The sequence below is a fragment of the Phasianus colchicus genome, chromosome 37, assembly GCF_987193195.1.
Source record: "Phasianus colchicus chromosome 37, bPhaCol1.hap1.1, whole genome shotgun sequence".
NCBI lineage: Eukaryota > Metazoa > Chordata > Aves > Galliformes > Phasianidae > Phasianus > Phasianus colchicus.
The window spans coordinates 2,563,197-2,578,995 of NC_143472.1; the positions used below are offsets into that span (position 1 = coordinate 2,563,197).

Sequence of the window (15,799 nt, forward strand, 5' to 3'; positions counted from 1 at the left end):
TCCCCATCCCCGCCCCCATCCCACCCCCCATCCCTACACCCCACCCCACGTCTTACCCCACATCCCCCCACCCCACCCCCAGACCCCACACCCCACATCCCTACACCCCACCCCCCATCCCATCCCATCCCACCCCCACCCCACGTGTTACCCCACACCCCCCCACCCCACCCCACCCCCCCAACCTCCATCCCCACCCCCAGACCCCCCCACCCCAGCCCCCACCCCACGTCTTACCCCACACCCCCCCACCCCACACCCCAGAGCCCCCACCCCATCCCACCCCACCCCCACCCTACGTCTTACCCCACATCCCCCCATCCCACCCCAAAACCCCACCCCCCATCCCATCGCACCCCCACCCCACGTCTTACCCCCCCCCACCCCCAAAGCCCCCACCCAATACCCCCCACCCCCACCCCAGGACGAGCTGAGCGCGCAGGCGCTGCTGCAGAAGCACCTGGGCCTGGAGGCGGCGCTGCGGGATTTCGGGCGCTGCGTGCAGCTGCTGGCGGAGCAGAGCAGGGAGCTGCACGACGGGGGGCATCCGGACGGGTGCGATGGGCGCCGGGGGAAACGGGTGTCTTGTGGGGTCAGTGGGGGGCCTATGGGGAAATGGGTGCTGTATGGGGTCAGTGGGTGCCCTACGGGGTCACTGGGTGTCCTGGGGGGAAATGGGTGCTGTATGGGGTCAGTGGGTGCCCTACGGGGTCACTGGGTGTCCTGGGGGGGAATGGGTGCTGTATGGGGTCAGTGGGTGCCCTATGGGGAAATGGGTGCCCTATGGGGAAATGGGTGCTGTATGGGGTCACTGGGTGCCCTATGGGGAAATGGGTGTCTTGTGGGGTCAGTGGGGGGCCTATGGGGTCACTGGGTGCCCTATGGGGGAATGGGTGCCGTATGGGGTCAGTGGGGGGCCTATGGGGTCAGTGGGTGCCCTATGGGGAAATGGGTGCCGTATGGGGTCAGTGGGTGCCCTATGGGGTCACTGGGTGCCCTATGGGGAAATGCGTGCTGTATGGGGTCAGTGGGGGGCCTATGGGGTCAGTGGGTGTCCTATGGGGAAATGGGTGCCATATGGGGTCAGTGGGTGCCCTATGGGGAAATGGGTGCTGTATGGGGTCAGTGGGTGCCCTATGGGGTCACTGGGTGTCCTATGGGGTCACTGGGTGTCCGGGGGGGGGGATGGGTGTCTTGTGGGGTCAGTGGGTGCCCTATGGGGTCAGTGGGGGTCCTGGGGGGGAATGGGTGCTGTATGGGGTCAGTGGGTGTCCTATGGGGTCACTGGGTGTCCTGGGGGCGAATGGGTGCTGTATGGGGTCAGTGGGGGTCCTGGGGGGAAATGGGTGCCCTATGGGGTCAGTGGGCGTCCTATGGGGAAATGGGTGCCGTATGGGGTCAGTGGGGGTCCTGTGGTGTCAGTGGGTGCCCTATGGGATCAGTGGGAGCCCCACGGAAGCAGCGGGTGCCCTGTGGTGTCAGTGGCTGCCCCGTGGAGTCAATGGGAGCCCCGTGGGATGGATGGGTGCCCCACGGATTCAATGGGTGCCCCGTGGATTCAATGGGAGCCCCGTGGATTCAATGGGTGCCCTGTGGGATCAGTGGGTGCCCCGTGGATTCAATGGGTGCCCCGTGGAGTCAATGGGAGCCCCGTGGATTCAATGGGAGCCCTGTGGGATGGATGGGTGCCCTATGGGATCAGTGGGTGCCCCATGGAGTCAATGGGTGCCCCGTGGTGTCAGTGGGTGCCCCGTGGATTCAATGGGTGCCCCGTGGTGTCAGTGGCTGCCCCATGGAGTCAATGGGAGCCCCATGGGATGGATGGGTGCCCCATGGAGTCAATGGGTGCCCTATGGGATCAGTGGGTGCCCCATGGAGTCAATGGGTGCCCCGTGGGATGGATGGGTGCCCCACGGATTCAATGGGTGCCCTATGGGATCAGTGGGTGCCCCATGGAGTCAATGGGTGCCCCGTGGGATGGATGGGTTCCCTATGGGATCAGTGGGTGCCCCATGGATTCAATGGGTGCCCCATGGGATGGATGGGTGCCCTATGGGATCAGTGGGTGCCCCGTGGGATGGATGGGTGCCCCGTGGAGTCAATGGGTGCCCCGTGGATTCACTGGGAGCCCGGCGGCAGCGTCTCCCCGCCTCCCCCCGCAGCTCCCGGCTGCGGCAGCGCCAGGCCGAGGTTTGGCGGCGGTACGCGGCGCTGCAGGAGCTGTGGGAGCAGCGGCGCGGGCGGCTGCAGGAGCAGCAGCGGCTGTGGCAGCTGCGCAGGGAGCTGGACGACGTGGAGCAGTGGGTGATGGAGCGCGAGGTGGTGGCGGCGGCGCACGAGATGGGGCAGGACTACGAGCACGTCACGGTGCGGCGCTGCCCCACGGCGCTGCCCCATAGTGCTGTCCCATAGCATCCCTGCCCCATAGTGCTGCCCCACGGCGCTGCCCCACGGCGCTGCCCCATAGTGCTGTCCCATAGCATCCCTGCCCCATAGTGCTGCCCCACGGCGCTGCCCCACGGCGCTGCCCCATAGTGCTGTCCCATAGCATCCCTGCCCCATAGTGCTGCCCCACGGCGCTGCCCCATAGCGCTGTCCCATAGAGCTGTCCCATAGCGCTGTCCCATGGTGCTGCCCCATAGTGCTGCCCCATAGCGCTGCCCCATAGTGCTGCCCCATAGCGCTGCCCCATAGTGCTGTCCCACGGTGCTGCCCCACAATGCTGCCCCATAGCGCTGCCCCATAGCATCCCTGCCCCATAGCGCTGCCCCATAGTGCTGTCCCACAGTGCTGCCCCACAGCGCTGCCCCAGTGCTGCCCCATAGCGCTGTCCCATAGCGCTGCCCCATAGCATCCCTGCCCCATAGCGCTGCCCCATAGCGCTGCCCCATAGCATCCCTGCCCCATAGCGCTGCCCCATAGCGCTGCCCCATAGCACTGTCCCATAGCGCTGTCCCATAGCGCTGCCCCATAGCATCCCTGCCCCATAGCGCTGCCCCATAGCACTGTCCCATAGCACTGCCCCATAGCGCTGCCCCATAGCGCTGCCCCACAGCGCTGTCCCATAGAGCTGCCCCATAGTGCTGTCCCATAGCATCCCTGCCCCATAGCGCTGCCCCATAGCGCTGCCCCACAATGCTGCCCCATAGCGCTGTCCCACAGTGCTGCCCCATAGCGCTGTCCCATAGAGCTGCCCCATAGAGCTGCCCCATAGTGCTGTCCCATAGCACTGCCCCATAGCACTGCCCCATAGCATCCCTGCCCCATAGCGCTGTCCCATAGCGCTGCCCCATAGCCATTTCCCCATCCCCTGCACCCCATTCCCCCCCCTCACCCCCTCCTCCCCCCTTCACCCCTTTACCCCCCCTCCCCCTCCCCCCTCTTTTCTCCCCCTCCCCACCCCATTCCTCCCTCCTCCCCTCCCCCCCCATTGCCCCCCCTCACCCCCTCCTCCCCACCCCATTCCCCCCTTCACCCCATTGCCCCCCTTCTCCCCCCTCCCCACCCCATTCCCCCTTCCTCCCCCCCCTTCACCCCATTGTCCCCCCCTCCCCCCTCTTCTCTCCCCCTCCCCACCCCATTCCTGCCTCCTCCCCTCCCCACCCCATTCCCCCTTCCTCCTCCTCCCCCCTTTCACCCCATTGCCCCCCCTCACCCCCCTCTTTTCTCCCCCTCTCCCCCCATTGCCCCCTCCTCACCCCCTCCTCCCCCCTCCCCACCCCATTCCCCATTTCCCCTTCCTCCCTCCCCCCCCCTTCACCCCATTGCCCCCCCCTCTCTTCTCTCCCCCTCCCCACCCCATTGCCCCCTTCACCCCATTGCCCCCCTTCTCCCCCCTCCCCACCCCATTCCCCCTTCCTCCCCCCCCTTCACCCCATTGCCCCCCCCCTCCCCCCTCTTCTCTCCCCCTCCCCACCCCATTTCCCCTTCCTCCTCCTGCCCCCTTTCACCCCATTGCCCCCCCTCCCCCCTCTTTTCTCCCCCTCCCCCCCCATTGCCCCCTCCTCACCCCCTCCTCCCCCCTCCCCACCCCATTCCCCCTTCCTCCCCCCTTCACCCCATTGCCCCCCCCTCACCCCCTCCTCCCCCTCCCCACCCCATTCCTGCCTCCTCCCCTCCCCGCCCCATTCCCCCTTCCTCCTCCCCCCCCCTTCACCCCATTGCCCCCCCCCACCCCCACTCTCCCCCTCCCCCCTCTTTTCTCCCCCTCCCCACCCCATTCCCCCCTTCACCCCATTGCCCCCCTCACCCCCCCTCCCCCCCTTCACCCCATTGCCCCCTCCTCACCCCCCCTCTTCCCCATTCCCCTCTTTTCTCCCCCTCCCCACCCCATGCCCCCCTTCACCCCATTTTCCCCCCCTCCCCCCTCTTCTCTCCCCCTCCCCACCCCATTCCCCCTTCCTCCTCCCCCCCCTTCACCCCACTGCCCCCCTCATCCCCCCTCCCCCGCTTCACCCCATTCCCCCTTCCTCCCCCCTCCTCCCCCTTCACCCCACTGCCCCCCTCACCCCCCCTCCCCCGCTTCACCCCATTCCCCCTTCCTCCCCCCTCCTCCCCCTTCACCCCACTGCCCCCCTCACCCCCTCCTCCCTCCTCCCCCCCTCCCCCCCCTTCACCCCATTGCCCCCCTCCCCCCCCTTCACCCCACTTCCCCCCTCACCCCCCGCCCCCCCCCCCCCCCAGATGCTCCGCGACCGATTCCTGGAGTTCAGCCGCGACAGCCGGGCGGTGGGAGGCGAACGGGTGGCGGCGGCGAACGCCATGGCGGAGGCGCTGATCGGCGCCGGGCACCCGGACGGGGCGGCGGTGGCGGAGTGGAAGGAAGGGCTGAACGAGGCGTGGGCCGAACTGCTGGAGCTGCTGGACACCAGGGCGCAGCTGCTGGCCGCCTCCCACGAGCTGCAGCGCTTCTTCCGCCACGCCGCGGAGACGCTGGCCGGGCTGCGGGAGAAGCGGCGGCGGCTGCCCGACGAGCTGGGCGGGGACCTGAGCGCCGCCGAGGCCCTGCGGCGCCGCCACGCCGCCTACGAGACGGACGTGCAGGCGCTCAGCAAACAGGTGGGGGGCGGGAGGGTCCTGAAAGGACGGAGGAGGGGTTGGGTGGGGTGGAGGGGTCCTTGAAGGTCATAGAATGGGTTGAGTTGGGATGGAAGGGTCCTTGCAGGTCGTAGGAGGGGTTGAGGTGGGATGGAAGGGTCCTTCAAGGTCATAGGAAGGGATGAGTTGGGATGGAAGGGTCTTTGCGGGTCATAGGAGGGGTTGAGTTGGGATGGAAGGGTCCTTCAAGGTCATAGGAGGGGTTGGGAGGGTCCTGAAAGGACGGAGGAGGGGCTGAGGTGGGGTGGAGGGGTCCTTGCAGGTCATAGGAGGGGATGAGTTGGGATGGAAGGGTCCTTATGGGTCATAGGAGGGGTTGGGAGGGTCCTGAAAGGACGGAGGAAGGGTTGAGGTGGGGTGGAGGGGTCCTTGGAGATCATAGAATGGGTTGAGTTGGGATGGAAGGGTCCTTGCAGGTCATAAGATGGGTTTGGAAGAGGATGGAAGGGTGCTTGGAGATCGTAGAATGGGTTGGGTTGGGATGGAAGGGTCCTTCAAGGTTATAGGAAGGGATGAGTTGGGATGGAAGGGTCCTTGCAGGTCATAGGAGGGGTTGGGTAGGGGTGGAAGGGTCCTTGAGGGTCATAAGATGGGTTGAGTTGGGATGGAAGGGTCCTTGCAGGTCAGAGGAGGGGTTGGGAGGGTCCTGAAAGGACGGAGGAGGGGTTGGGTGGGGTGGAGGGGTCCTTGCAGGTCGTAGGAGGGGTTGGGTTGGGATGGAAGGGTCCTTCAAGGACATAGGAGGGGTTGAGTGGGGGTGGAAGGGTCCTTGCAGGTCATAGGAAGGGATGAGTTGGGATGGAAGGGTCCTTGCAGGTCATAGGAGGGGTTGGGTGGGGGTGGAAGGGTCCTTCAAGGTCATAGGAGGGGTTGGGAGGGTCCTGAAAGGAAGTAGAAGGGGTTGAGGTGGGGTGGAGGGGTCCTTGCAGGTCATAGGAGGGGTTGGGTTGGGATGGAAGGGTCCTTGCAGGTCGTAGGAGGGGTTGGGTGGGGGTGGAAGGGTCCTTCAAGGTCATAGGAAGGGATGAGTTGGGATGGAAGGGTCTTTGCGGGTCATAGAATGGGTTGAGTTGGGATGGAAGGGTCCTTGCAGGTCAGAGGAGGGGTTGGGAGGGTCCTGAAAGGACGGAGGAGGGGTTGAGGTGGGGGTGGAGGGGTCCTTGCAGGTCGTAGGAGGGGTTGGGAGAGGATGGAAGGGTCCTTGGAGATCATAGGAGGGGTTGAGGTGGGATGGAAGGGTCCTTGCAGGTCGTAGGAGGGGTTGGGAAGGGATGGAAGGGTCCTTATGGGTCATAGGAGGGGTTGGGAGGGTCCTGAAAGGACAGAGGAGGGGTTGAGTTGGGGTGGAAGGGTCCTTGCAGGTTGTAGGAGGGGTTGGGTGGGGGTGGAAGGGTCCTTGGAGATCGTAGAATAGGTTGAGTTGGGATGGAAGGGTCCTTCAAGGTCATAGAAGGGGTTGAGTTGGGATGGAAGGGTCCTTGCAGGTCATAGGAGGGGTTGAGTTGGGATGGAAGGGTCCTTGCAGGTCATAGGAGGGGATGAGTTGGGATGGAAGGGTCCTTGCAGGTCAGAGAAGGGGCTGGGAAGGGATGGAAGGGTCCTTGCAGGTCATAGGAAGGGATGAGTTGGGATGGAAGGGTCCCTAGCGGTCATAGGAGGGGTTGGGTGGGTCCTTAAAGGATATAGAATGGGTTGAGTTGGGATGGAAGGGTCCTTGCAGATCATAGGATGGGTTGGGAGGGGATGGAAGGATCCTGGAAGACCACAGGATGGGTTGAGTGTGTTTGGAAGGGTCCTGGCAGGTCACAGGAGGGGCTCAGGCGGGTCGAAGGGTCCTGGCAGGTCACAGGAGGGGTCAGCCAGGTGGAAGGGTCCTGGCAGGTCACAGGAGGGGCTCAGGCGGCTGGAAGGGTCCTTGCAGGTCACAGGAGGGGCTCAGGCAGCTGGAAAGGTCCTGGCAGGTCACAGGAGGGGCTCAGCCGGGTCGAAGGGTCCTGGCAGGTCACAGGAGGGGTTGAATGTGGTTGGAAGGGTCCTGGCAGGTCACAGGAGGGGCTCAGTCAGGTCGAAGGGTCCTGGCAGGTCACAGGAGGGGCTCAGGCGGCTGGAAAGGTCCTGGCAGGTCACAGGAGGGGCTCAGTCAGGTCAAAGGGTCCTGGCAGGTCACAGGAGGGGCTCAGGCGGCTGGAAAGGTCCTGGCAGGTCACAGGAGGGGCTCAGCCGGGTCGAAGGGTCCTGGCAGGTCACAGGAGGGGTTGAATGTGGTTGGAAGGGTCCTGGCAGGTCACAGGAGGGGCTCAGGTGGGTCGAAGGGTCCTGGCAGGTCACAGGAGGGGCTCAGGCGGCTGGAAGGGTCCTGGCAGGTCACAGGAGGGGTCAGCCGGGTCAAAGGGTCCTGGCAGGTCACAGGAGGGGCTCAGTCAGGTCAAAGGGTCCTGGCAGGTCACAGGAGGGGCTCAGGCGGCTGGAAAGGTCCTGGCAGGCCACAGGAGGGGCTCAGCCGGGTCGAAGGGTCCTGGCAGGTCACAGGAGGGGCTCAGGCGGCTGGAAAGGTCCTGGCAGGTCACAGCAGCGCCGCGCCCCTCTTCGTGCGCAGGTCCGGCAGGTGCAGGAGGACGCGGCGCGGCTGGCCGAGGCTTACGCCGGGGAGAGGGCGGCCGAGATCCGGCGGCACGAGCGGGACGTGAGCGACGCCTGGGCCGCGCTGCAGCGCTGCTGCCGGGAGCGGCGGCGCCTCCTGCTGGACAACGCCGAGAAGTTCCGCTTCCTGCGGGCCGTCAGGGACCTCGTGCTCTGGATGGACGGCGTGCGGCTCTGCATCGACCGACACGAGCGGCCCCGGTGGGCGGGGGGCGGGGGGATGGGGGTGGGAGGGGGGGGATGGGGGATGGGAGGGAGGAGGGGGGTGGTGGGGGCAGGATGGGGGGATGGGGGGGTGGGATGGGGGTGGGGGAAGGAGGGGCGGGGGGGGGGTGGGAGGGGAGGGGGGGATGGGGGGCGGTGGGAGGGATGGGGGGTAAGAGGGGGGAGGGGGCAGCTGGGGGCAGGAGGGGGGGGTGGGGGGGTGGGGGGCTGGGTTGGGATGGGGGTTGGGGGTGGGAGGGAGGACGGGGGAGATGGGGGGAGGGGGGGGAGGGGGGGGGATGGGGGGTAAGAGGGGGGAGGGGAGAGCTGGGGGTAGGATGGGGGGGTGGGGGGGTGGGTTGGGATGGGGGGTTGGGGGTGGGAGGGAGGGGATGAGGGGAGGTGGGGGGGATGGAGGAGAGTGGGGGGGGGAATGGGAGGAGTGGGTGGGGATTGGGGGCGGTGGGGGGGTGGGGGGTGGGACAGAGGAGGGGGGAGGTGGGGGGATGGGGGGCAGTGGGGGCGGAATGGAGGGGGAGGGGGGAGGGGGGTGATGGAGGGAGGTGGGGATGGGGGGAGTGGGTTGGGATGGGGGGCAGTGGGGTGGTGGGGGAGGGGGGAGGTGGGGGGAGGTGGGGGGGTGGGGGGCTGGGTCGGGATGGGGGGTGGGAGGGGGGAGGGGGGAGGAGGAGGGTGGAGATGGGGGGCGGCGTGGGGGGGAATGGGGGGCAGTGGGGCAGGACCTGGGGCAGTGGGGTGAGATGCGGGGTGGGATGTGGGGCAGTGGGGTGGGATGTGGGGCAGTGGGGCAGGATGTGGGGCAATGGGGTGGGATGTGGGACAGGACGTATGGCAGTGGGGTGGGATGTGGGATGTGGGGTGGGACGTGGGGCAGTGGGGAGGGATGTGGGGCAGTGGGGAGGGATGTGGGATGTGGGATGTGGGGCAGTGGGGTGGGACGTGGAGCAGCAGGGTGGGACGTGGGTCTGAGCTGCCCCACATGTGCCCGTGGGGCGGCGCAGGGACGTTTCGTCGGCGGATCTGGTCATCAAGAACCACCAGAGCATCAGGGCCGAGGTGGAGGCGCGGGCCGACAGCTTCGAGGCGTGCGAGGCCATGGGCACCGCGCTGCTGCACGGGGGGCACCACGCTGCTGACAAGGTGGGCCGCCTCTGCCTGCCTGCTGCCTGCCTGCTGCCTGCTGCCTGCCCCAAAGGGCGGCCACAGCCCCGCAGACACAGCCCTCCAGCCCCACAGCTGCCCCCATCCCTTCCTCCCCATCCCTTCCTTCCCATCCCTTCATCTGTATCCCTTCATCCGCATCCCTTCCTCCCCATCCCTTCATTCTCATCCCCCCATCTATTCTCATCCCCAAATCCCATCCCCTTCTCTTCACCCCATCCCTAAATCTCAACCCTTCCTCCCCACCCCTTTATCCTGTCTTTCCTCCCCATCCCTTCCTCCCCATCCCTTCCTCCCCATCCCTTCCTCCCCATCCCTCCATCCCCATCCCTTCATCCTCATTCCCTTGTCCTCATCCCCCCATCTATTCTCATCCCCAAATCCCATCCCCTTCTCTTCATCCTCATCCCCAAATCTCAACCCTTCCTCCCCATCCCTTCCTCCCCATCCCTTCCTCCCCATCCCTTCCTTCCCATCCCTTCATCCGCATCCCTTCATCCCCATCCCTTCCTCCCCATCCCTCCATCTCCATCCCTTCATCCTCATCCCCCCATCTATTCTCATCCCCAAATCCCATCCCCTTCTCTTCACCCCATTCCTAAATCTCAACCCTTCCTCCCCACCCCTTCATCCTCATCCCTTCCTCCCCATCCCTTCATCCATATCCCTTCATCTGCATCCCTTCCTCCCCATCCCTTCATCCTCATTCCCTCGTCCTCATCCTCCCATCTATTCTCATCCCCAAATCCCATCCCCTTCTCTTCACCCCATCCCCAAATCTCAACCCTTCCTCCCCATCCCTTTATCCTCAGTCTTTCCTCTCCATCCCTTCCTCCCCATCCCTTCCTCCCCATCCCTCCATCCCCATCCCTTCATCCTCATTCCCTTGTCCTCATCCCCCCATCTATTCTCATCCCCAAATCCCATCCCCTTTTCTTCATCCTCATCCCCAAATCTCAACCTTTCCTCTCCATCCCTTCCTCCTCATCTTTTCCTCCCCATCCCCAAATCCCCCCATCCCTTCCTCCCCATGCCCAGATTCTCATTCCCATCCCATCTGTCTTCATCCCCACACCCCCAAATCCCCACCCCAATATCCCCACACCCCCATGTCCCCATATCCAAATGTCCCCCAATCCCCACCCCAATATCCCCACACCCCCACACCCCCAAATCCCCACCCCAATACCCCCACCCCCCATGTCCCCATATCCAAATGTCCCCCAATCCCCACCCCAATATCCCCACACCCCCACACCCCCAATCCCCACCCCAATATCCCCACACCCCCATGTCCCCATATCTCAATATCCCCACCCCCCACATCCCCAATCCCCACCCCAATATCCCCACATCCCCATGTCCCCACACCCACCCCAATATCCCCCCACCCCCACACCCCCAAATCCCCACCCCAATATCCCCACACCCCCTTGTCCCCACCCCAATACCCCCACCCCCCCATGTCCCCATATCCAAATGTCCCCAAATCCCCACCCCAATACCCCCACACCCCCCTACCCCCACCCCGCGCCCCGTCCCACCCCCACCCCCCACCTTTGACCCCGAATCCCCCCAGATCTCAGAGCAGCTCTCCCACCTCCGCGAGCGCCGCCAGTTCATCGCCGACCGCTGGCAGGAGAAGATGGATTGGCTGCAGACCGGTGAGCCCCCACCAAAATCCCACCCCACGTTGGGGGGGGGGGGGTCTGCGAGCCCCCCTAGGAGCTCATTTCCCCCCCCCCCAGTGCTGGAGGTGCTGATGTTCGGGCGCGACGCCGGCATGGCGGAGGCCTGGCTGGTGTCCCAGGAGCCCATCGTGCGCTCGGCGGAGCTGGGCAGCAGCGTGGCCGAGGTGGAGAACCTCATCAAGAGGCACGAGAGCTTCCAGAAGGCAGCTGCGGCCTGGGAGGAGAGATTCGCTGCGCTGGAAAAGCTCACCACGGTGAGGGGGGGGGGCTTCACACCCAGACCCCCCACTGCAGTGCTGGGGACCCCAACCACCCCTGTGTGGAGGTGGGAGAGGTGCTGATGGAGCTGGGTCAACCATGTTCCATCTGGAAGAGAAAAAGGGGGGACTGAGGGGGGACCGATGCTAGGACCCCCCCATTAGGCTCACCACAATGAGAGGGGGGGTCTCCACACCCAGAGCCCCCCACTGCAATGCTGGGGACCCCCACCATCCTTCTTTGGGGGTGGGAGAGGTGCTGATGGAAACAGGTCTTCAGAGTTCTATCTGGAAGATAAAAAGTGTGGACTGAGGGGGGACAGACGTTAGGACCTCCCTCCATTAATGCTCAACACGGTGAGAGGGGGGGGGCTTCACACCCAGACCCCCCCACTGCAGTGCTGAGGACCCCCACCATCCTTCTTTGGGGCTGGGAGAGGTGCTGATGGAGCTGGGTCCTCAGTGTTCCATCTGGAAGAGAAGAAAGGGGGGGGGGCACACTTTAGGACCCCCCTGGAACCCCCTCATTAGGCTCACCATGGTGAGGGGGGGGGTCTCCACACCCAGACCCCCCCACTGCAGTGCTGGGGACCCCCACCATCCTTTTTTGGGGCTGGGAGAGGCGCTGATGGAGCTGGGTCAACCATGTTCCATCTGGAAGAGAAAAAGGGGGGACTGAGGGGGGACAGATGTTAGGACCCCCCCCAGGCTCTCCCACCCGAGACCCCCCCCCATAACAACCCCCCCCCCCTCCCCCCATTGCAGCTGGAGGAGAAGGAGAAGCAGCGGCGCGAGGAGGAGGAGGCGAGGAAGAAAAGACCCCCCACACCCCCCCCCCAGCAGCCCGAGCCCGGGGGGCGTCCCCCCACTGCGCCCCCCGGAGCTCAGAATGGGGTGGGGGGGGGAGAAACACAGCGGTGAGGGAGGGGGGGGGGCAAGGGGGGGTCGTGGGGGGGGTAGAATGGAGATTAATGGGGAATTGGGAAGGGGATGGGGGGGGGAGAGGGGACAGTGAGGGGGGTGGGAAATGGGGGGGAATGAAAATTGGGGGGGGGGGTAGAAATGGGGGGGTGGAGAAAATGAGGGAATTGGGGGGGGAATAAAGGGGGGGATGTGGGAAATGGGGGGGAAATGGGGGGGGTGGGAAATGGGGGGGTAAAAGGGGGGGATGTGGGAAATGGGGGGGGGCATAAGGGGGGGGATGTCGGAAATGAGGGGGGTGGGGAATGGAGGAAATGGGGAAATAGGAGGAAGGGGGGGATGTGGAGGGGGGGGGGGGATATGGGGGGGGTCTTTGGGGTCCCCATGGGATGTTGGGACCGAGGCTTTGGGGGGGGGGGGGGGGTGCAGCGGAAAATTTGGGGGTAGCTTAAAGTCTTGAGGGAGAGACGGGGGGGGGGTGCCAACCCACTGCCCCCCCCCCCTACCCCCCCCAGGACCCCGGCCCTGCAGAGCCGCCCCATGGCAGTCAATGGCATCTGCCCGGACAGCACAGCGCCGCAGGTACAGCCCCCCCCCCAAATTATCGCCCCCCCCCCCCACGCCCATACATCCCCCACCCCCCGCAGGGAACCCACAGATGTGACCCCCCCCCCATTTCCCCCCCCCCCCCCCCACAGGCGCCATCGGGGCCGGCGCTGACCAATGGGGCGCAGGAGAAAGCTCCCAGCCCGGGGGGGTCACCACGAGGCCGCCCCCGAGGGGGGGTCCCAGCTGCCGACCCCTCCCATGCGGCCACGCTGCCCCCCCGCCCCCCCCCGGCCCCCGAGAGCCTGGAGGGGGGGCTGTGCCGGAAGCACGAGATGGAGGCGCAGGGCAAGAAGGCCCCGAACCGGTGAGGAAACCCCGCCCCCATCCGGACACACCCCCCATAAGCCCCGCCCCCATCCGGACACACCCCATAAGCCCCGCCCCCACCCGGACACACCCCCATAAGCCCCGCCCCCCAACCGGACACGCCCCCATAAGCCCCGCCCCCATCCGGGTACACTCCCATAAGCCCCGCCCCCATCCGGGTACAGCCTCCATAAGCCCCGCCCCCCCAAGCGGACACGCCCCCATAAGCCCCGCCCCCTTTGCTACACCCGGATCTTTGGCCCCGCCCCCACACGGCACGCCTGCGTCCGATCTCCCCCCCAAATCCCCCCATATCCTCCCCAAATCCCCACATCTCCCCCAAATCCCCTCCCAAATCCCCCTATCTCCTCCAAATCCCCCCCAAAACCCCCCATATTTACCTCCAAACTCCCTCTATATCCCCAAAATTCCTGTGTATTCTCCCCCAAACCCAACCTATCTCCCCCCCCAATCCCCCTATATCCCCAAATCCCCCCATATTCACCCCCAAATCCCCCTATACCCCCCAAATCCCTCCCCAAATCCCCCTATCTCCCCCCCAAACCCCCTATTTCCCCCCCAAATCTCCCCCCAACCCCCCCCATATTCACCCCCAAATCCCCCTATACCCCCCAAATCTCCCCCCAAATCCCCCCATATTCCCCCCAAATCCCCCTATCTCCCCACCAAATCTCCCATATTCACCTCCAAATCCCCCTATATCCCCAAAATTCCCCCCAACCCCCCCCATATTCCCCCCCAAATCCCCCTATACCCCCAAAATCCCCTCCCAAATCCCCCTGTCTCCCCCCAAATCCCCCTATATCCCCCAAATTCCCCCCAAATCCCCCTATATTCACCCAAACCCCCTATCTCCCCCCCAAATCCCCCTGTCTCCTCCCCAAATCCCCCTATATCCCCAAAATTGCCCCCAAATCCCCTCATATTCACCCCCAAATCCCCCTATACCCCCAAAATCCCCTCCCAAATCCCCCTATCTCCACCCAAATCCCTCTATATTCACCCCCAAATCCCCCTATCTCCCCCCCAAATCCCCCTTTCTCCCCCCCAAATCCCCCTGTCTCCCCCCAAATCCCCCTATATCCCCAAAATTCCCCCCAAATCCCCCCATATTCCCCCCAAATCCCCCTATACCCCCAAAATCTCCTCCCAAATCCCCCTATATCCCCCAAATCCCCCCCCAAACCCCCCTCATATTCACCCCCAAATCCCCCTATACCCCCAAAATTCCCCCCCAAACCCCCTATCTCCCCCCCCAAATCCCCGTCTCCCCCCAAATCCCCCTATATCCCCAAAATACCTCCCAAATCCCCCTATATTCACCCGAAACCCCCTTTCTCCCCCCCAAACCCCCTATCTCCCCCCCAAATCCCCCTGTCTCCTCCCCAAATCCCCCTATATCCCCAAAATTCCCCCCAAATCCCTCTGTCTCCCCCCAAATCCCTCTATATTCACCCCCAAACCCCCTATCTCCCCCCCCAATCCCCCTATATCCCCAAATCCCCCCATATTCACCCCCAAATCCCCCTATACCCCCAAAATTCCCTCCCAAATCCCCCTATCTCCCCCCAAATCCCTCTATATTCACCCCCAAACCCCCTATCTCCCCCCTAAATTCCCACCAAATCCCCCTATATTCACCCCCAAACCCCCTATCTCCCCCCCAAATCCCCCTATATCCCCAAAATTCCTCCTAAATCCCCCTATATTCACCCCCAAACCCCCTATCTCCCCCCAAATCCCCCTATATTCACCCAAAACCCCCTATCTCCCCCCCAAATCCCCCTATGTCCCCCCCAAATCCCCCTATATCCCCAAAATTCCCCCCAAATCCCCCCATATTCACCCCCAAATCCCCCTATCTCCCCCCCAAATCCCCCTGTCTCCGCCCAAATCCCCCTATATCCCCCAAATTCCCACCAAATCCCCCTATATTCACCCCCAAACCCCCTATCTCCCCCCAAATCCCCCTATGTCCCCCCCAAATCCCCCTATATCCCCAAAATTCCCCCCAAATCCCCCCATATTCCCCCCCAAATCCCCCCATACCCCCAAAATCTCCTCCCAAATCCCCCTATATCCCCCAAATCCCCCCCAACCCCCCCATATTCACCCCCAAATCCCCCTATACCCCCAAAATCCCCTCCCAAATCCCCATCTCCCCCCAAATCCCTCTATATTCACCCCCAAACCCCCTATCTCCCCCCCAAATTCCTCCCAAATCCCCCTATATTCACCCAAAACCCCCTATCTCCCCCCCAAATCCCCCTATGTCCCCCCCAAATCCCCCTATATCCCCAAAATTCCCCCCAAATCCCCCCCCAAATCCCCCTATCTCCCCCCCCAAATCCCCCTGTCTCCCCCCAAATCCCCCCCAACCCCCCCCATATTCACCCCCAAATCCCCCAATCTCCCCCCCGAATCCCCCTATCCCCCTCCAAACCCCCCCCCCAAATCTCTCCCCCCCCCCAGGTCGTGGCAGAGCGTGTACTGCGTGCTGCGGGGGGGCCAGCTGAGCGTCTACAAGGACGCCAAGAGCGCCAGCCACGGAGCCCCCTACCACGGGGAGCCCCCCGCCTGCCTGCGCGGCGCCCACTGCCACCCCGCCACCGACTACAAGAAGCGCAAACACGTCTTCAAACTGGGGTACGGGGCGGGGGGGGGCACCGGGGGGGGGTTGTGGGGGGGGGGGGCAGAGGCTGAGTCCCGTTCCTGCATTGCTGGGGGTCTGGGGGGGTCACATAGGGTGGGGGGCAACTGGTGAGTCCCATTCCTGCATTGCTGGGGTCTGGGGGGGTCACATAGTGGGGGGGGCAGAAGTTGAGACCCATTCCTGCATTGCTGGGGGGTCTGGGGGGGGTCACATAGGGT

At 64.7% G+C, this 15,799-nt stretch overlaps 1 protein-coding gene across 2 annotated transcripts in view; it reads left to right on the plus strand.

Annotated features, from left to right (window-relative positions):
- Positions 1 to 15,799, plus strand: part of SPTBN2 (spectrin beta, non-erythrocytic 2) — a 65,245-nt gene that overhangs the window by 48,628 nt on the left and 818 nt on the right. For both annotated transcript variants that reach the window (XM_090129725.1, XM_090129726.1), the window contains 11 exons: positions 425 to 555; positions 2,163 to 2,367; positions 4,684 to 5,058; positions 7,694 to 7,938; positions 8,964 to 9,102; positions 10,703 to 10,787; positions 10,872 to 11,068; positions 11,837 to 11,988; positions 12,508 to 12,574; positions 12,691 to 12,905; positions 15,401 to 15,574. In XM_090129725.1, the coding sequence (XP_089985851.1) occupies positions 425 to 555; positions 2,163 to 2,367; positions 4,684 to 5,058; positions 7,694 to 7,938; positions 8,964 to 9,102; positions 10,703 to 10,787; positions 10,872 to 11,068; positions 11,837 to 11,988; positions 12,508 to 12,574; positions 12,691 to 12,905; positions 15,401 to 15,574 (1,985 nt within the window). The remainder of the gene's footprint in view (positions 1 to 424; positions 556 to 2,162; positions 2,368 to 4,683; positions 5,059 to 7,693; positions 7,939 to 8,963; positions 9,103 to 10,702; positions 10,788 to 10,871; positions 11,069 to 11,836; positions 11,989 to 12,507; positions 12,575 to 12,690; positions 12,906 to 15,400; positions 15,575 to 15,799) is intronic.